General features: G+C 41.3%; 7 protein-coding genes across 7 annotated transcripts; 2 read left to right on the plus strand and 5 right to left on the minus strand.

Moving 5' to 3' along the window:
• Positions 1-471: 471 nt before the first annotated feature.
• Positions 472-3384, minus strand: VTP21DRAFT_5249 (uncharacterized protein; the record flags this gene model as incomplete). Its single annotated transcript, XM_069395749.1, has 2 exons — positions 472-921; positions 994-3384. The coding sequence occupies 2 exons, from the start codon at positions 3382-3384 to the stop codon at positions 472-474; spliced, it is 2841 nt and encodes a 946-aa protein (XP_069248323.1).
• Positions 3385-3485: 101 nt separating this feature from the next.
• On the plus strand, positions 3486-6826 carry VTP21DRAFT_5250 (uncharacterized protein; the record flags this gene model as incomplete). Its single annotated transcript, XM_069395751.1, has 10 exons — positions 3486-3536; positions 3599-3730; positions 3813-3834; positions 3898-4301; positions 4371-4511; positions 4580-4715; positions 4774-5150; positions 5212-6007; positions 6066-6275; positions 6345-6826. The coding sequence occupies 10 exons, from the start codon at positions 3486-3488 to the stop codon at positions 6824-6826; spliced, it is 2751 nt and encodes a 916-aa protein (XP_069248324.1).
• Positions 6827-7169: 343 nt separating this feature from the next.
• On the minus strand, positions 7170-7604 carry VTP21DRAFT_5251 (uncharacterized protein; the record flags this gene model as incomplete). The annotated part of the gene is made up of 1 exon (XM_069395752.1): positions 7170-7604. The coding sequence occupies one exon, from the start codon at positions 7602-7604 to the stop codon at positions 7170-7172; it is 435 nt and encodes a 144-aa protein (XP_069248325.1).
• A 324-nt stretch (positions 7605-7928) lies between these two features.
• On the plus strand, positions 7929-11024 carry VTP21DRAFT_5252 (uncharacterized protein; the record flags this gene model as incomplete). The annotated part of the gene is made up of 13 exons (XM_069395753.1): positions 7929-7970; positions 8032-8121; positions 8188-8282; positions 8353-8644; positions 8708-8795; positions 8856-8995; positions 9082-9215; positions 9285-9415; positions 9487-10135; positions 10199-10557; positions 10630-10681; positions 10747-10830; positions 10892-11024. 13 exons carry the CDS (start codon positions 7929-7931, stop codon positions 11022-11024), a joined length of 2289 nt encoding a protein of 762 aa, XP_069248326.1.
• A 2233-nt stretch (positions 11025-13257) lies between these two features.
• On the minus strand, positions 13258-13482 carry VTP21DRAFT_5253 (uncharacterized protein; the record flags this gene model as incomplete). The annotated part of the gene is made up of 1 exon (XM_069395754.1): positions 13258-13482. One exon carries the CDS (start codon positions 13480-13482, stop codon positions 13258-13260), a length of 225 nt encoding a protein of 74 aa, XP_069248327.1.
• Positions 13483-14287: 805 nt separating this feature from the next.
• Positions 14288-14920, minus strand: VTP21DRAFT_5254 (uncharacterized protein; the record flags this gene model as incomplete). The annotated part of the gene is made up of 1 exon (XM_069395755.1): positions 14288-14920. One exon carries the CDS (start codon positions 14918-14920, stop codon positions 14288-14290), a length of 633 nt encoding a protein of 210 aa, XP_069248328.1.
• Positions 14921-17299: 2379 nt separating this feature from the next.
• On the minus strand, positions 17300-18609 carry VTP21DRAFT_5255 (uncharacterized protein; the record flags this gene model as incomplete). The annotated part of the gene is made up of 4 exons (XM_069395756.1): positions 17300-17715; positions 17788-17997; positions 18179-18377; positions 18469-18609. The coding sequence occupies 4 exons, from the start codon at positions 18607-18609 to the stop codon at positions 17300-17302; spliced, it is 966 nt and encodes a 321-aa protein (XP_069248329.1).
• Between the last annotated feature and the right edge of the window lie 393 nt (positions 18610-19002).

Genomic DNA, 19002 nt, shown 5'->3' on the forward strand with positions numbered 1-19002 from the left:
AACTATTGCTGACAAAAAGAATTTATTGATCCAATAGTTAATAACGGCCAAAAATTAAAATTACTGTTATATCTAAATCTAAACGTCAGTGTCCAACCGCAAATAAGATGAACGAATGGTATGAATCGGACAAGAGCGAGATGAGAAAAATGAAGTCCTTATATATGATTTTATCGTGTGTATAAGTAGTGTGAACGCGAGTAATGGAATGATTTCACGGCTAAAGAAAAATTGCCACTTTGCAGAACTCGTGAAAAAATTGGCGAATAGAATTAAATGTCCCCGTACAGTAACTCTCGAGGAAAAAAATGGCGAAAATGTATAAAGGAATATCAAGTTTTTGTATAAATATAATTGGAGAAGTAAGAGTATCTTACAAATTCTAAAGATAAAAAACCCAATTATCCACACGTGCAATAAAAACCTTTAAGAAAAATGATAATCAAAGCTGTTAAGTGGAAAACGAGTGAGTTATATAGCTTTTGCTTGTAGTCGCTTTACTTCTTCCGGCGAGAATTTCAGAATGGTGGCCAATACCGGCACGAGCTGTGGTCGCATCGGCTTTACCTCCAAGAATCTTAGAATGACATGGCGTACATATTCCAAGTTGACCTCTTCTTCCTTAGTGGTCGGCATGTTGGTTAATAAGGGGGTTGCAGGAGGAGTTCCCTGTTTTCCGCTCCCTCCTGGGAGGGGTGGCGACCCGGATGGAGGCTGGGGAGAGGTGGTTGTAGAGGATACGGGTGTAGATGAGGAAGGACGATCAGTGTTATTCTGTAGTTTTGAAAGTTTTCGCACTTCCTCTTTTAGCGTTTTGTTGACGGATCTGAGATGGCCCTCGCGTACTTTAGATTCCTCGAGATCCTTGGAGAGGGAGTCGCATTTTTTGAATGCCTGTTCCGCTTGTTGACGTGCGGCCTCCTATTGTTTCCATTTGAAAACCAAAATAGTTAGATTGGCAGAGAAGATAAAAAGATTTAGCCAACTACATACCAATTCTTTTTCCATCTCCGTCGACTGGTTAGCGAGCTGTGTGATTTTCTCCTCCAATGCTTTGACTTTACCTCGCAATACCTCGCCTCCATTCTTCAATTGCTTCACTTCTTCCGCTCGCCCGATAAGGTCACTATTAATCTGATTTATTTTCTCGTCTTTCGCCTCCAGCTCCTGTTTTAAGGCCTCTTTTTCTAATGAGAAGCTATCTTTTAAGCTAGCCATTTCTTTTTCCGCTACTTCCCGTGCCTCCTTTGCTTCCCGTAATTCCTTTCTAACGCGCATCACGGCAAGTTCGTGGCCACGCTCTACTTCAGAGAGTTTCCTCTGTGCCTCCTCCACTTCTCGTCCTTTTTCCCCAAGCGATTTTCTCAACTCTGCAATCTCCTCTTCAAAAGCTTGCGCACGATCCGTTGCCTCCTTCAACTGATGGGAAGTCTCGGTGAGGCGATGCTGAAGATTCTCAAGAGCAGACTGTGATGATTCGAACTCAACTTGCTTCACTTGAAGTTGGTCAACAAGACTTTCCTTTTCCCTTGTCACTTCGGAGTGCGTAGTCTTTAGCTTGGCCAATTCGGCCTGAACTTGGCTAATCTTATGGTTCAGCCGCGAGGTTTCCTGCTTCAATTGCGCTTCTGAGTTAATCTCATTCTGTTTTAAGGTTTCCTTAGTTCGTGTTAACTCTTCGATAGCCTCTTGCCGATCCTTCTCAAGCTTCAATATTTGCTTCTTGGTCTTGTTGAGTAGCGCCATAGAACGGTTCACTTTGTCCTCCTCTTCACCGAGCTGTTTACGCAATTGCTCCGTCTCCGAGGTTTTCTCCTCAAATTGACGCTTGAGGGTGTCAATGGATTGTTGGAGCTCTGACTCGCGCGCGGTGACTGCGTTTAATAGCGATTGCGTTTCAGAAAGTGATTCGAGTGCGGACGTCTTAGCACCGTGCAGTTTCGCAAGATCGGACTCGAGAACGTTCCGCGTTTCTTCCGATTTTGCAAAAGCTTGCCCCAGTCTCTCCACCTCCTTGGTTGCATCTTCGGCTTTCTTCTGAACAACCCCTAGATCCGACTTTGCCGCGTTGAGTTCCTCCGTTAGCTTAGTGACAATAGTTTGCTTCTCCTCCTCGATACTCTTTAATCTCTCTTTGGTGTGAGTGAGCTCCGCTTCAAGCTCACTTAATTTTCTATGTCTCTCTTCTTCACTCCCTTCAAATTCTGTCATTTTGGCTTCAAGGGCCTTGATTTTTTCGGCACTCTCTTCCCGTTCTGTTTCCATCAATTCTCTCAGTTTTCTCGTTTCTCCTTCAGCATGTCTTACGCGCTCCTGTGCTTCCTTTAATTCTGTTTCAATCCGGTTCTTTTCCTTCAATAGTTCTTCATTTGCAGCGTTCCCTGATTTAGTAGATTCTTCCTCTAACTTCTTATTTATATCCGAAATCTCCTCAAGTTTGGCATTCTTTTCCTCCAACTCAGATTTCAGCTTGTCAAGATGACCAAGTGCCTCGTCTTTTTCAGCCTTAAGAGTGTCGCGCTCACCGCGAAGTACAGTTCGCTCCTCCTCGACTTGTTGAATTTGTTTTTTGAGATTTCCAAGCTGGACCTCAAGCTCAAGTAATTGGTTTTTAGCGTCATCTCGCTCCTTCTGAAGAGATTTCAGCTCTTCCGAGTCCACACTTGTTTGCTGGATGCGGTTTTTCAGCGATTCCACTTCATTTTTTGCTTCGTCTCTTTCTGCTTTTATATCTTCAGTTTGCTTTCGGGACTCGTCGAGTTCTTTTCTTAGCTCCTCTTTAGCCTTATTAAGAGAGGAAATCTGGGATTCCAACTCTTGTGCATTTTTCTGTGCCTGTTCGTGTGCTTCTCTCTCCTTCAAATGAGCTTCTCGCTCAAGCTCAAGTTCTTGGACACGATGCTTAAGCCCCTCTGCGGTGTCAGCTAGATCTTTCGCGCGACGCTCCATCTTCTTCATAACTTCTTGCATTTCTTTCTTCGCATCATCCTTCTCCTTGATGGCTTGATCACGAACCCTCTGAACCTCTTCGAGATTCTTAGTCACTCTATCCTTCTCTGCAACCAATCCTTCATATTCCTTGGTGAATTTTCGCTGGCGTTCCTTAGATTCCTCTAGTTCAAGGCGAAGTTCGTCACGTGCTTCCTGTAATTTGGTGATGAGGACTTGATATTGCTCTACTTGGGCTTTGGCAGCCCCAAGTTCTTCAATCTGCTTATCACGAGGAGAATCGTTAGTTGTTTGATCGGGAGGGTGCTCATCTGTGGAGTTTGGAGCAGAGGCGGGGGATGAACTTGCAGCTTCTTCTTTAGACTCCTTACTGGCTCCCTTTTTGCCCGATTTTTTTGTCATCCTTTGCAACACTACGATCGCGTCTAAGGCCATACTTCGAATATATACTTAATGCCTGCGCCACTCATTGCAATAACCTCTTACTTTCAAAATCCGTTTTAATTTTTTCTTTTAGTGTCGAGATTTGATAACCAATGATAGCCAACAGCCTCACACCAGATGGGCGCGATCTTCTAACTTCGAAAGTGAGTACATTTATTAACCTATCTTTCATATTGAAATCGCTAGCTTAAACTTCATGCCCTAGATCTTCGTAGAGGACACAGTGTGCTCCCTCGCTGACGAGTCACAACTTGGAATTGTGATGCGTTCCTGGCAGTGTCTTGAGCACGAGCACGAAGATTTAGACGAAGAAAATAAGGGGATATTACGCGCGGAGGTAATATATATTCCCGCTGTAGTTCTACCATAAAAAAGTAAATTCATTTCTACCGTTGCATTTCTGCTCTACCCTCTTTAAGCTACCGAAGGGGCATGTAATTGGTACGATTACAAATACGAGAACTCTTTACAATATATGCCGTGGCTAACAGTTTAGTATTTAAGTATCTTGGCTTTCGGGTAGTGCCCCTCAGATTATCCGTGAATCAGACCTGAAAGTCCTTGATCGATCACTTATGTACTCAGATATTGTGAAACGGCATCCTCAAGATTCTCAGTCTGGCACAATTATCAAAGTTGATGTCACAGTAGACCTCGTTAATGTTCTCACTGGTCAAGAGATTAGAGGGGTGAATACACGACGGTTACGCTATAGTCAAGACTATGCCGAGGGGTCATATGTAATTATGGATGATTGGGTTGGGGTGATAGACGAAGTATATGACTTGATAACATTACGATTTCCTGATGGAGCAGTATGTATGGTGGAGGAAACTGATTTTTTGGATATTGATGGCGCTATTCACGAAAATTCATGCTTTTATCCGGTTCGCCTGCCAATTGGACAGGTTGGTGATCAAACAACTGAATCCTCGAATTTAATCCCCATATATAAGGAGAATATTTGTATGGTATAGGAAGTGTATGCTGCACCAGTCGTGCTTCGGAGTGCACGTTGGATAAAAGGCTCGTACGATCCATCTCGACACTGCAAATGTGTTGTGGTTTATACAATACCAATTCGAGCAATAGTGCGGTGGTTATCATGTAACCAAATGGCAAGCATCATTTGCTCAATGAAAGATTCAAAGTTGTGGATGGATTTTCTAACTATTTTATTTCTTAGAAAACGAGAACTCGGGACTATATTGAAGTGGAGCCTGACGAAGAAATTAATTGTTTGGAAGAGCTTAAAGTGTTTAAGAGTTTTGCAGAGCACGCCACTTTTGCCATTGGAGATCACGTTTTTTTTGAGAAAAATGGTAGCAGACAATTGTGTGCAAATAATGATCTTACTAACCTTGAGAAACAATTTTTTAGATAACTCACGAAGTTCGGCCACTCCTGATTCGGAAAATGGATCGGAAGAGGATGATATAGATTATGATGCCTGCATGCGTGTCATCGGAATACAAAGCAAGGTTGATGTCGAGTGGCAAGATCTTAGCATAGAGCGGGGAATCTCATCATGCGAACTGGTGCCGTATTTAAATGTGGATGACCAAGATCTCTGGCCTTATGACTATGTAGTCTCAAAAACAATTGAGCACGAGGCGGACTCAAAGGTGGATACCAAAGAGAATAACGGCCAAAAATTTGTAAATTCAGAAAGGATAGGAATTGTTCAATCAGTCAATGCCAAGGAGCGCACATGTCGTGTAAAATGGCTAAACGAACACAAAGAAAGCGGAATTGAAGTAAATGTCGCATTCGCCGCCCTTTTCGCTTTAATGTGATTCTCTTATCTAATTATATTAGGATAAATCGGAGGACCTGAGTCTCTATGAAGTAGCAGCCCACGAAGACCTCCAATTTCGTATCGGTGACAAGGTTTTACTTACACCCCTTGGGGCTCCATTAGCTGTCACTCAACAGCTCTCTTCTGCTGCGAATTCGGCAACTAAAAACAACCAAATCGTAACGGACCGTAAAGCCAGCCGAGGTCATCGGAGGAGTATACGATGGTTTGGCGAAATTGTAGAGATGAAATTGGACCGCCCTACTGTCGTAGTACGGTTTATTGATGGCGAAACCGCGGAAGTATCGGCTGGACAGATTATTGTTGTGGAAGGAGAGGATGAGAATGGGGCAGAATTGGTGAGCGTAGACCAGGATGAGGACGATGACGAGTTTGATGAGAGTGGGTTTGATGAGAGTGATGCCGAGAGCTGGGAGACAATCAGTAATACTGAAGATGATGAAAAGAATTTGGAATACAACGAAGGAGTAACTGACGAGGATGGGGACTACAAGGATGACTCTAACGAAGAAAGTGGAGAGCAAAGCTATGAAGAGGAGAAGAGCGAGACAGAGGATATGAGGTTGCCTGTGCCCCCGTCTTTTACCGACTCTTCTCGCGTAGCTGATTCGGAAGATAATATTCCTCAACCCCTGGCACCACCCATTGAGGTTCACGAGAATTGGACCCCTTTTCTTGTAGTTGAAGAAGCGCCTGCGGATCATCATTTCTTGAACATCCAAAACATGAGCCAAATCCCGGCCTGGATAAAACGTATTAGGCGGGAACACGTGATCATGAATGGCTCACTTCCAGGTATTGATCCAACACTTCCTTGGTATTTATCAACAACAATTCTTATTTCAACACTTAGATGGGATACTTGTCCGCGCTTTTGCTGATCGCCTGGATTTGTTGAGGGTCCTGATCGTTGGCCCATCAAATACCCCTTATGAGGATGCGGTATTTATGTTTGATTTCTGCTTTGGAGCCAACTTTCCTTCAGAGCCCCCTCACGCCTACTTCCACAGTTGGACAGGTGGGGCTTCCCGAGTGAACCCGAACTTATATGCTGATGGAAAAGGTAACTCATTCCGTGATGCAATGAAGAGAGTAAATATTGGAACTTCTGACATGTTCACTTGTACTTCAGTGTGCTTGAGTTTATTGAATACATGGCATGGAAAGGACGAGACTGAGCTCTGGTCTCCTCGTAGCAGTATGCTGCAGTTATTAATTTCCCTCCAAGGTCTCGTCCTCGTGCGCGAACCATATTTCAACGAGGCTGGATATGAGAAACTCTATGGGCAACAAGAGTCTGTTCAAAACTCTCTTCTTTATAACGAAAAGGCATACCTCTTGTCGCTAGGATTCATTGAGCACGTCCTGAGCTCGGCACCCCGGCCATTTAGTGAAGAAATCAAGCATTTTTATTTCAGTAAAGGCGCGCTAAAGAGAGTTGTAGAGAGGGGGCTAGAACTCGTGCGTTGCTCGGAACTAGATGAGAGAGACAACCCAGGAGAAGTAAAGGGAGGAAAAGAATTCATACTGAGTTGCGTAAGCCGAGGTGCTTTGAAGCTATTGAGGAAGAGAATAGAAAGCTTGAGAAGATATCTCCAGGAAGATAGTTCATGAAGTTTGTTTAGATTTTCTTTCACTTTCTCCTCCCCTTCCTTATTTCACCCTCTAATCGAGATAATAACATGCATTGATCATTATATAATTTAATATTTTAACATTTTCAACAAGTTCAAAAAAAAAAAAAAATAGTAGGATGTGGATGGCTAAATTATATCATTCAAGCAGTGCAAGCATCTGGATATCTTAATTAAACCGCTCATAACGAAGATGCTAAGAATCCGCTCTGTGAAGACAATGCTGTTTTCATCTTGTTGTGACGAAATTAACGTGTCATGCCACATGAGTGTTTCGCGCATCATACATGATTAAATAGTATAATACAGGCAAGATGACGCATTTATACAAGTTCTAATTCCATGGCCTCACGCACGCGTTTCCACACTCTAATCCGATCGCTCATTTCTCGCTCGAGAGCGAAATCGAGTTCTAATACTTCCCATTGCCGTTGCAGTGTCTCTTCACTGCGGTCACCAATGCCCAGATTAAAACGGGTAATTAGATCTTTCCTTCTTTCTAGATCGCGGCGGTACAAAGTGGCCATTTTTTGTGCAAATTCTAGGGCCTCCTCTGCCGTGATGCTAGCAACATCGATGGATTTCGATCGTAGCCCAACAAATTCGTGTTGTAGCTTCTGCATCTGCCTTACTTCAATTTCCATCTCAGCTGCAGTATCATGAAAAATCGAAAGTGAGAGATTAGCCTCTTGACTCTGTTTATAGATAAGACGAGAGAGACACTCAGTTGAGAGCGGGGGACGACGAAAACTACTCATAGTATGTGAGATTTGGGTGGAGATGTTAGTGAATGAAGAGAGGAAACGGAGAGATTGGAGGTGAAGATTAGTATATCGTGTCGCATGGTGTTCTAATTTAGAGAGAAGAAGGATGATGCTTTCTCCACTATGGCCACGCCTGGGTGAATTCATTTTAGTGATACTAGGATATGGTGGCCAATTTTTTGAAAATGAAACGTTAACTCTAGATAGATTTCAGACCTATTTGTTTAGATTAGTGACTGCTCATACATTTAGCGAAGTAATTGCGGAAGGAGCTTTATATCGAGGTATAATTCACAAAGATTGACTTTTAAACCAAAGATGGGATTTAGGAAACGCAAAAATAGATTTAGCAAGAATAAGGTACGTGTGCTCCTACAGATAAATGAATTACTACTCTTCTTATCCTGAATAACGTTAAAAGGAGCCGAGAAGCCGCGACGATCCTAACCAGCAGCAGAAGTCTTACACAGCCATTGAACAAGACAATGAGCGTTTTACTGAATACTACAAGGTATTCTCCCACTATTATAATCTTTTTTAGCATCATTCATTGTAATAATGCATTTTGTCTGATAAGGGGCAAGGCATTTTAGACGAAAATGAATGGGAAACTTTCTACGAGACATTGAAGCAGCCCTTGCCAACCACTTTTCGCATCACGGGGAGTAGGAGGTATTAAATTCATGTATCAAACATTTTAAAGTATAAGTTACTGAATCTTCTCATAATACTTTCTCCCTAGTCGCGCTTCAGAACTTCGAGACACCATTGAGCGTGAATATATTCCATCTCTCCAGAATCTTGAAGTCGAAGGAGAAACAATTGAGCCCCCCAAACCCATTCCCTGGTATCCCGATAATTTCGGCTACACATTCTCCCCGACACGATTCAAACTTCGTAAGGCGCGCGCTATTCCTGAGCTATCCAAATTTCACCAGTTTATCGTAGCAGAGACGGAGGTGGGCAACCTATCACGCCAGGAGGCAGTGAGCATGATCCCGCCACTACTCTTGGATGTAAAAGCACATCATTGGGTAAAATGTTATGATATTGAGGCAGTGGAAATTGTCGATTAACCATTATGTTCTTTTATCTAGGTGTTGGATATGTGTGCCGCGCCAGGCTCGAAAACTGCACAAATTATAGAGGCAGTGCATGCTAACGACAAACTCAATGAAGTCCCAAGTAAGTTCTTTTCCGTCTGGTCAAATGTTATGTAGATTATTAAACTATAACCCAAAATAGCTGGGCTTGTTATTGCCAATGATGCTGATTATAAACGCAGTCAGATGTTGGTTCACCAGATGCGGCGTTTACAGAGTCCCTGTTTGATGGTAACCAACCATGATGGAACCTTGTTCCCGCGTCTACAGATCAAACCAAACGTATTTTTTAATACTTTCTTTTCCCCTAAATCTAATTAGTTTGCTAACCATTTATTTTATATCTTTATTATTTATTTTACTTAAAGGGACAGGAAACCCCAAGTATTGTAAAGTTCGACCGCGTCCTCTGTGATGTGCCATGCAGTGGCGATGGAACTCTCCGAAAAAACCTTGCTATCTGGCGTGACTGGACCGTTAATAATGGTCTTGGCCTCCACATGTAATATTCAATTTAAAGAGTTAAATAAGTGGAATACCTCATAATACCTTATATTTTGCGATATATTAGAACTCAAATCAAAATTTTACTTCGAGGAGTGCAGCTTCTAAAAATCGGTGGGCGCATTGTATATTCCACCTGCTCCTTGAATCCCATTGAGAATGAGGCTGTGATTGCAGAAGTACTTCGTCGTTGCAAAGGTATTGAACTTACCACCTGAACTCGATATCCATATATCCTAATAATGCGTCTTTTTTCCTCACTCCTTTAGGATCACTTGAGCTCATCGATGTCTCTAACGAACTGCCTCAGCTTAAGCGTCGTCCTGGACTTCGGCACTGGCGTGTCATGGCCCGCGATAATAAATGGATAAACTCCTTGGATGATTTAGAAAATCCCAAACTTCGTCGCAAATATGCCGCAAGCCTCTTCCCCCCAGCTGACTCTGAAGACTTGCACCTTGAGCGAAGCTTAAGAATTTATCCTCATGATCAGGATACGGGTGGATTCTTTATTGCTGTCTTCAAAAAAACTGGCCCAATCACATCGGCTGAGAAATCGAGTGCAGAAGGTGGCCTACCGCTTGCCGACCAACTGAAGGATGTGGAGGAAGAGGAGGAAGCAATGCTCCATGAGGGTGAAGGAGAGACAGAGGAAAACACAGAAGGAGAAACCCCTATTGTTGCAGACACCGAAGGATCAACCGTAGAGGTCGACGAAGGGCAAGAGGGGCAAGAAGACGTGAAGGTTCCTGCAAAGAGGAGCAGCATGTCAGAGGACAAGGAGGCGAAACGAGTGAAAAGCGAGAAGGATGGCGAAGAAAAGCTAAAGAAAGAAGAGAGCAAAGTGCATCGAAGCGCGTTGAAAGAAGAACCTTTTGTGTTTTTGGAATCGGATCATGAGGATATTGTTTCCTCTAAGTATTTATTTTGATTTCTAACCCACACAGATGTCTCCATATGCTTACCCCTTGATTGCATTAGGGAGTTTTTCGGGTTTGCGTCCAATTTCCCGATGGATCAGCTTCTCGTCCGCTCAGAATCCCAAAAAAACAAGATCATCTATTTTGTTTCCAAGGCAGTCAAAGATATTCTGCAAGGCCCTGAAAGTTCTCGGTTGCGTGTCGTCAATTCTGGGCTCAAACTTTTTGTCCGTCATGAGTATGGTGGTGCTGCTTGTCCTTACCGCATCCATTCGGATAGCGTCCATTTTGCCGCCCCATTTGTATCGGATAAGCGAAAGGTGGACATTACTTTCCAAGATTTGGGGCTAATTTTGCAGGAAACCATCCCCAAGATCGATCGATTCGATGCAAAGACAAAACCCAAAATGGAATCCATGGGTAAAGGCGTTAATTCTGTTATGAGATGAGGAGCTGTTAACCTGTTTGTCTTCCCTCTCCCTCTATTTATAGGCGTTGGCTGCTCCATCGTGATATGCGATCCTTCTAAAGAACCCGAAGCTCAGTAAGTGTCTTCTTTAAGCACTTTTTAGTAGTCAACCAAATTTATGGAAGTTTTCGACCGTGTAGAAGCCATCTCAGGGAACCAGTATACTTACCTGTTTGGCGTGCAAATACTGCATATACTCTTCTCCTGAACAAGGAAGAGCGACGGTGAGTAAAATGCACCTTAACGGAATATTGTTACTTTGGCTCACTATTGAATGGATTTCAGATCTCTTAATTTGAGATTATTTGGAACTGCAGATATAGAACAGCCATCGCAGCAGAAAGAGAAAGTGAAAGAGGAAATCGAGTCAGAGGAAGGGAAGGCTGATACGACCGAAAATGAAAAAATTGAGGCTTAGGTGAATATCTAGGTTCGAGATTTTCTAGAGAAAATTGATGTTCATAGCTATGGACTCTTTAACCAACTAAATATTAAAAGTAATTGAGTTTTATAATATGAACTCCAGTAACAAATGGAATTTTAGCCACTAAAAAATAGTAATAGACCAAAGTGTGCAGTTATAGGACTCTTCTTAAAATGCGAACCATATAATAACAAATTTACTTTTGTAGCCACAACAAAATTTGCTGTGGTATATTGAGCAAAGTTGTGGAGATACGGGCATTGGATTCCGGAGATTTTATGAACAATATATACTCGACTTCAGCTACTCTCTTACCAGTCATACACTACCAAGCCCACTTTAATGCGACGATTAATAAGGTTTTCTAGTGAAGTATCTCTGTTCTGTTGTTGTAGCAGCCTAAACTAGGTAGATTTTCCCGGATACGATTTGATTTCTTTAGCCATTTATGCTGCTTCTTAGGTAACGGAAGTTCGATTCTCCTAGTGAAATCGTCATGAGCAATTGTCCAAATATACACATCGAGCAGCACGCTCCGGTTTATCTCCATCCATATGCGATGCATTGAAGGCACCCCCATCGATAATTCAGATCTGCTTTTGTAGTATCCGAAACGCAGGTCGCCTTGATTTTTTTCTCACTTCAGTGCTTCCGTCTTGCACTACGCTCAAAATATACAATGTAAATCCATTTATTAAATTAAATTATAGAAGTTAGAAGAAGCCTAGAATTAAAGTTCATGGCTAAAGCTAATGTCGAATTAACAAGATGCGCCCGTCCCAGTAAACTTCTTACAACATGTATCGAATCCCGGTACGTTTTTCTCATCGATCATGCAATTTACTATGATATTATGTATACCTCTATGCGCGATGCAGCAATACAACGTACCGGCCTCCATTGATAGGTAACTGAGCACGCTCTTTCCTCCACAAACACATCCTTTAGCCGCAGCTAACCCAGGGAGGATAAGTATCGATAATATAGGTAAAATACGCATGAGGAAAGTAGGGTGTGTTATTTTATGAATTATCCGTACTTCTTAGCAACATAGAGCAAGTTGGGAGGGTGTTGATAGTGCTGCTGGAATGGATCGATCATACTATTATATATGGAGCCGTGGAAAATTGTGGCAAATTCGATTGCAATTTGAAACGAAATGGAATACCCTGGGAATTCATACCAAAAAAACCTGTTCTTAAAATACGTCAGTAGTTGATTACTCACTACAGAGACTGATCATATTTGCTTGAATTTCATCCCTTCATAGTAGCAAAGACGACCGGTGGATACGATTTGCAAACCAGATTTATCGAACCCGATGCTTCACGGATATATAACAAACAATCAAAGGTGAAAGAGTAATGAAGCTAAACCAGAACCCAAGATTTTTATGTAATTTATCACCCTAGAAGCCAAGTATAGAATTTCAAACCACTACATGGGATATTCAGCTCCTGTGTTCGAGTTTAGCAATTTGACACTTTTGGATTGCAATAATTGCCCCTAACTGCAAACAGTAAGGGGATGGAAATCCTTAAACTCTTGCAATTACCTCTTTTACTTGTATTAACTTGCAATCTTTTATCTCTAAAATAGTGCAGAAAAAACACGCCCATTTTTCACCCACGCGACCGGTACAAACACGAGAAAATTTCCCTGACTCACTCTGATGGTTTGACACAATATCCCCAAGCAAGATTCGAAATGCAACCCTTGCTCGTTAGCAAATTATTAATTCATCACCAGATTAAATAATGCACATATACACGTCGAAATGAACCGATAAATTTGGATATTATATTTAAATATGAATATTTAACTTTGATGTTGTCACCAACCTTCCACCGTAGCTGCTGATCTTCAGCTGCCGGGCCTCGGCACTGGCCTGAATGTGCCATTATTAGATTATGTGCTATAAACCGGAATTCTTGTGTAAAAATGATATCCTACCTTTCGCCTATGAATGAGGGGTGCCTAGGGCGAAACAGTTCAAACTTGGTGCGGATGACCATAGAATAACTAAAATTGGATCATAATGCCTAAGAAATCTATTTAAGTCCATGCTTAGCGTTGAGATATTGAATCCCAATTAAATTTCAGCCCAGATTAAACGCTCAACATATTAAAACTTTATTGTGTTTTGAGAGGAACTACACATATTCAATATTATAATACTCTTCAGTTATTTATTTTTTTCTTTTTTGACAGGTGTTGAGTCGAAAGATCAGCAGCTGAGAGCATTGCATTGGTCACAGGATTTCCTGTATCCATAATCGTGGCAGCCACCGCGAGGATTGCACTCATAAACATGGGTCCTGACCCATCCTTCGATCACAGCAGGGTGAGCTCCACAGTACTGACCTTGTGGAGTGCCAACTTTGCACCTGCAGGCGACAGCAACTTGCAGCAAGGCCAAGACGACGGTAGCAGTCAAGAAAGTAGCTTTCATCGTTGAAACGTTTAATTGGTTGGGTGATAGTTTGAAGACGGGTTGGTGAAGTTGATAGTAGTAAGCATGCTAGAATACTGGCTGCAGTCTTTTTATACCTTGGCCAAGAAGATGAGTAATATCCATGGAATGAAGGATCTGAAGAAATTACATAAGGTGCTTTTGGAGTTTTCTTTTAACTTTTCATTTACAAGAGCAACTTTCATTGAACTCTATTTTATACTGAATCGAAACTTGAAATAAGTTTGCAGATTCAACAAATTCGCTGTATTGCTTCGATATTCTTTACTTAATATTGAATCCTCCATTAAATTTTCTGCTTAAAGAATTTTTTTTTATCTTTAAACATTACTGAAGCGATCATGGGAATTTTCTTACCTAGCGTGGGGTGTCCTGGGGAAATCATATAATCGTTGTTGTAGAATAAGTTTGGGGAGGAGTTAGATGGGATGAAGCTAGAGAATCCCTCAAACAAGCATATTGGGCGATGACCCAGTCATTAGGTTCCCTCGTTTTCTCAAAAATAATTGGATGAGTAAAATGGCAATTTAAAGAACGAGTTTAAATGTGAATAATTTTCAAAGTGTAGTACTCAATCACTTTTGGACTATAGGGGACGGATCGTCTTTGAGAATAGACAATGATTCATTGTTTTTTAATTTTATTTGGTGAGGGAAGGAACGTCCATGGGAAGTTTTAGTAGTCACTAAATTACACGATTCGCTTTGGGTGGACTGAACCATGAGCTGCTGACGCTATTTATGGTTATTTTACATGAGAAAGTGCTTTCGCATTTATATCATAATCAAGCACATGAGCTCGCGCCTGCAGGAGCGGGTTTGAATTGGAAAACAGTTGGACCTCCAGATAGCCTTGGACCAGAAACTAGATAATTGTTAAGAATCTGGACGAATTTCACATCAGGTGAGTCTCCGCATGCTTGTTGACCCCTGCAGCAAGCTGTAATATCACCAGCATCCGTGCTCCTTTGAATATAGTATCCATTATTCTGCGGTGCTGGGATGATATAGAACGCAACTACGTGATTAAAAAATATCATCCCAGGCTCACGCTCGCTATCAGGAATGCCTCCCTCCAAAATAACATGCCCGGGGGGGAGGAGCATATCACTTTCGGCCCAGTATTGATTTCTACTAGTTCCTATTTCAACTCTTTGACCACAACAAAGCTTTGAACCATCCGATTGACCCGGCGCTGCTTTTGTACTTCGAAAGGTGACCGGCGTATTTAGCAAGGAAGGTAACTTGGAGGAGCTTGTGTTTTCAGGCGAGAGACAATAGGGTTGATTCAGCTTGACCTCCTTACCGTTAGCGTCCAATATTCTCACGCATTCCGATCCAGTATAACAGCCATAAGCTAACTGCAGAGACAAGCAGAAACAAAAAAGGCAGAGAAGGATACTTGCCTGGGCGGCCATTGCTTGTGAGAATAGAACCAATATAAGTAATAAAAGTTGAAGACTCTACTGCGTCAACAATATTTCAAAAATGAAAGCGAAAAGGTAAAGCGGGATGCTTAAAAACTTAAGATACACCCAATAAAATTATATTCTTTACTACCCTTGTTAAGCATTCGCCTCCTCAATTATATGTTTATTGCCAAATTCGTAAGGCATCGATTATTAGTCTGGAAAAACTCCGAATATTAAATATACGGCTATCTAACAAATAATAAATTTATTATTTGTTAGATAGCCGTATATATCTTATGATCGAAATGTTTAATGAGAGAAATTTAAAAGGAGAGGGGGTAGAGTCGAAAAAAAAGGAAGCATCAGACCATGCAATATAATTAGTTTATATTTTTTTTTGGCATACCTTCGATTCTACTAGCATTTCATAGCACTGAAAATACCAGAAAAACATTGTGTGATGACCTTTTTCATGTGTATACTTATTAAACAAGCTTTCAAATATGAAAAACATTTCTCAACCTTGGGATTTGCGTTTTGAAAGTCTACTCCTAGAAATGCATTTAATACTTGAAAAGCTCATGGAAAGATATTATTTTTATAAAATTATCAAGAAATAGCTTTTTTTCGATAGTAAAGCCAATGTACAAGACAGCTACCTATTGACCTAGTGTATTCTTGTTCTAAATTGCTATTTAGTGCTAGGATGAAGCTGGGAAAACCATTGGATATGGAAAAGTGAAGTGCGGGTATGCCGATTAACTGTGAAATTTGATCCTATACTACTACAGGGGATTTTAAATTGATTTAATATATAATAAGAAAAATAAATCCAAGGGATCACCTGAGCGAGTTATCTGTGCGTTTCGGTGCGAAAATGACTATTCTAAATGCTCCATATTTCAACTGATAAGTGTAAGATTCCTATACTATAGTTTACTGTGGAATAGACTAAAAAGCTAAAATCACATCGTTCAATTTTATAAAGAACACATTTTAGGAAAATACATAGTCGCAGCCTGATGGCAAAAGTGAAAACTATAGTAAGTAGAATGCATTTTTGTATACCTAGGTTAGGAGAAGATCATCTGTATTATTCATCTTGTAATAGATAGTATTGAATCTGCTTTCTTTGTAACAAAATCATCCGAACTCATCGTCTTCATCAGTTAACAGAAAATTTTCCTGTGGCCTGACACTATAATCCAAGTAAATACGTGATATTTATAATTTCTTTATTAATACGCCATTATCACCCTATTAAATAATGATAATATAGCCCATTTTATATCAATGATGAATCAATCCCTCCCTTTTTCTGCCTCAAAAACATTTGTGATGTTCTTTTGGCATATCTTAAAGTGTATAAATGGTTTAAACTCGGTATTCTATTGCCACATTAACAGTAACTACCAAATATGGCGATAGTGATACAAGGCTATGCTCGAGTTTTGCAAAATATAAGTTCGAAAACTCAAAATGCAGTTTCCCGTTTTGCTTATTCGTAAACACCACCATGGTTTAGTGAGTTGCGAAAAGGAGAGAAAGATATCTTTAGTTTTATCTTTGGCACTCCACCCCGGTAACAATTTTTTGCTACATTGAAATCTGAATTTTTTAAAGATAAAGTGAAAGAGACGGTTAATGAGGAAGAGCGAGGACGTGTGCAGGGGAAAAAAAAAAAGAAATACTTGGACTTTAATTTCATTCAATTTTATCCTAAAAACTGGCTCAAACTTCCCATTTTTCTACTTTGATAAGCCAGCAAGCAATTTGCGAAAGCATCCTATCTGGTTTCACAGAGAATAAACTAAAAACATAGCCAGTGTGCAATATAGGTATTATGCTCTTTCTTGTTCCTTCGTAGCTTATTTCCATTTACCAGTTATTAAGGCATTGGTTACTCTTGGGTCGATAAGAACCGACTATCAGTACAGAAAAGATCGAGTTACAGATACTCTTGATGCTTCAAAGGCACCATGGTTTCTTTGTGGTAACTTTGTGCACATTTATTTTGCACAGTCCCTTGCTATCGATACATGTAAATATTAAAAAATACTACATCCCTAGAGGCTCCAGCTTGTGTGTAGTTACAGTAAACTGGATCGTGTATATGTGGACTTGATCAGCAATTAAAGCATTTATTATTGTTCGTAGAAGAAAACCAAAATAACAAAAGTCTATACCCCGGAAATAAAAATAAACAACCTCCATATAGATAGGACTCCCTTAGAAAATAAAAATTAAAAAGATCAATAAAGGCGCACCATCTATCAGTCAAATGTCTTTAGACAAGAAGCTGTCTATGGAAAAAGAAAAATACATCCAAAACAACATGTTTAATAAACTACAAATGGCCAAATGTCCATTTACACAGTACCCCTCTCACTCCACATGCCTCTCGCTCATTCTCTCGGGCTCCCCCTTGATTGCTATGTTCCACCAATCGATCCATTGTTTCACTTTTTCGTAAACCATGAAGGTGATCGCCTGCCCAGGTGCGACACGGAGCAGGCGGGGAGTCAAGCCTTTGTAAAAGGCTCGCCACCCCTCATTCTTCAGAATATGCATCGTGACGTTTCGGAAGCGGGTCCAACCACTTTCGTTGGCCAGATCGCGTGAACGTTGGATTCGCGTCTTGATGGTGTCGATAGGCGCATTAGAAATAGGCCCGAGAGCTCCCGAGAGACCCCCAACAATGAGATGTTGATACGAAGGGAGCTCCTCATATTGCGGTTGTAATCTGTGAAGCACCTTCTTGGACTCCTGGTAGACGGTGAAGTTGACGGCTTGATTCGTAGCTGATAAGGAAATTAGACCAAGGTGAGAAAGTTGTGTTCAAAGAGTAAATGTGGAGAGCCGAATTCGCTTACCTTGGCGAAGCGCAGTTAGAGTCACTCCCTTATACAGTGCGCTGACACCCTCCTCCTTTGTTATCACATAGGCAGCATGGGCCGCATTGCGATACTTTGGAATATCGAGTGGATCTGTCATGGAGTGCCGCTGAGCCTGTAGTCGGATTTTGACGACATCCATTGGCGTTACCACCATGACTGCCTCTGTAACACCAGCCAACAGACCAGCTTTGTATCGCAACCATACCCCGCAAAAAGAGGAGATTGAAAATCAGAATTAGAAAACATGACGAGGAATTAATCGAGTAGAACGCAGAAGCCAGGGAATTTTTTAACCGTGGGAGGAGAAAAGCACCTATCCACACGCGACAAAACAATATAGAAAAGAAAGGAGAAAAAAAATGCTTACCCACAAAAGTACTGGTAGTAGACACCTTGCCCGTCTCCTTGTTTGCCAACCAGCCTTTATACATCTCAAAGCTTGAAAAGCGGATGGCCATTTTCGGAACAATACCAGAAACCACGGCACCAAGACCTTTATAAAGCGCTAATGGCGATTCTTTACGGACAATATTCATACCAACTCCGATGAAAGTTTGTCTTTTCCCCTATAGAGGAATTCAGGATAAAGGAGGAGGAGATTCTCCAGATGAGTATCATGGATGTGTGACAAGAAATGGTTCAATTACAATAGTCTACCTGCTGTTTACCAGATTTCGCAAGTTGCATGCGTACTTTAATGGTGTCGAGTGGATGGCAGCAACATGCTTCTGCAAGCCCAGCAATCCCACCCGCCACTAGATGGGTTGAAAGAGATTTCTTTTGATCGCTATTGGGCATTGTGGGGGATGGGATTCAAGAAATGGAATAAGAAAAAGAGAAGAGCGTGGTTTATACACGGAAAGAATTAGATGAAGAAGAAGGCGAAAATTTTACGTGTGGAGAACCGCAGGAAAAGCATCCCGGTTAACACGTGAGAGAGAGAAATCATATGTCACTATGAAATGTCAAAATCGTGCATTCAGAGCTTGGGCAGATTTGCGAATTTCTTGTCGCATTTGACCCTCTAAGCCATTTTTAAAACCGCCCAGCATAGAGAGCCTACAGATTTGCCAGAGTAACCAGCGGCCCTGTGAGAAGAGCGACAGTATGGGCCCTCCAAAAGGTGTAAAGCAAGGGGTAAATGATTTTAGCCACTTTCTTTTTCTATATACCACCTCCAATCCTTTTAGC

This window comes from Calcarisporiella thermophila (assembly GCF_041956535.1).
Source record: "Calcarisporiella thermophila strain CBS 279.70 unplaced genomic scaffold VTP21scaffold_21, whole genome shotgun sequence".
In the NCBI taxonomy this organism is placed as follows: Eukaryota; Fungi; Calcarisporiellomycota; class Calcarisporiellomycetes; order Calcarisporiellales; family Calcarisporiellaceae; genus Calcarisporiella; species Calcarisporiella thermophila.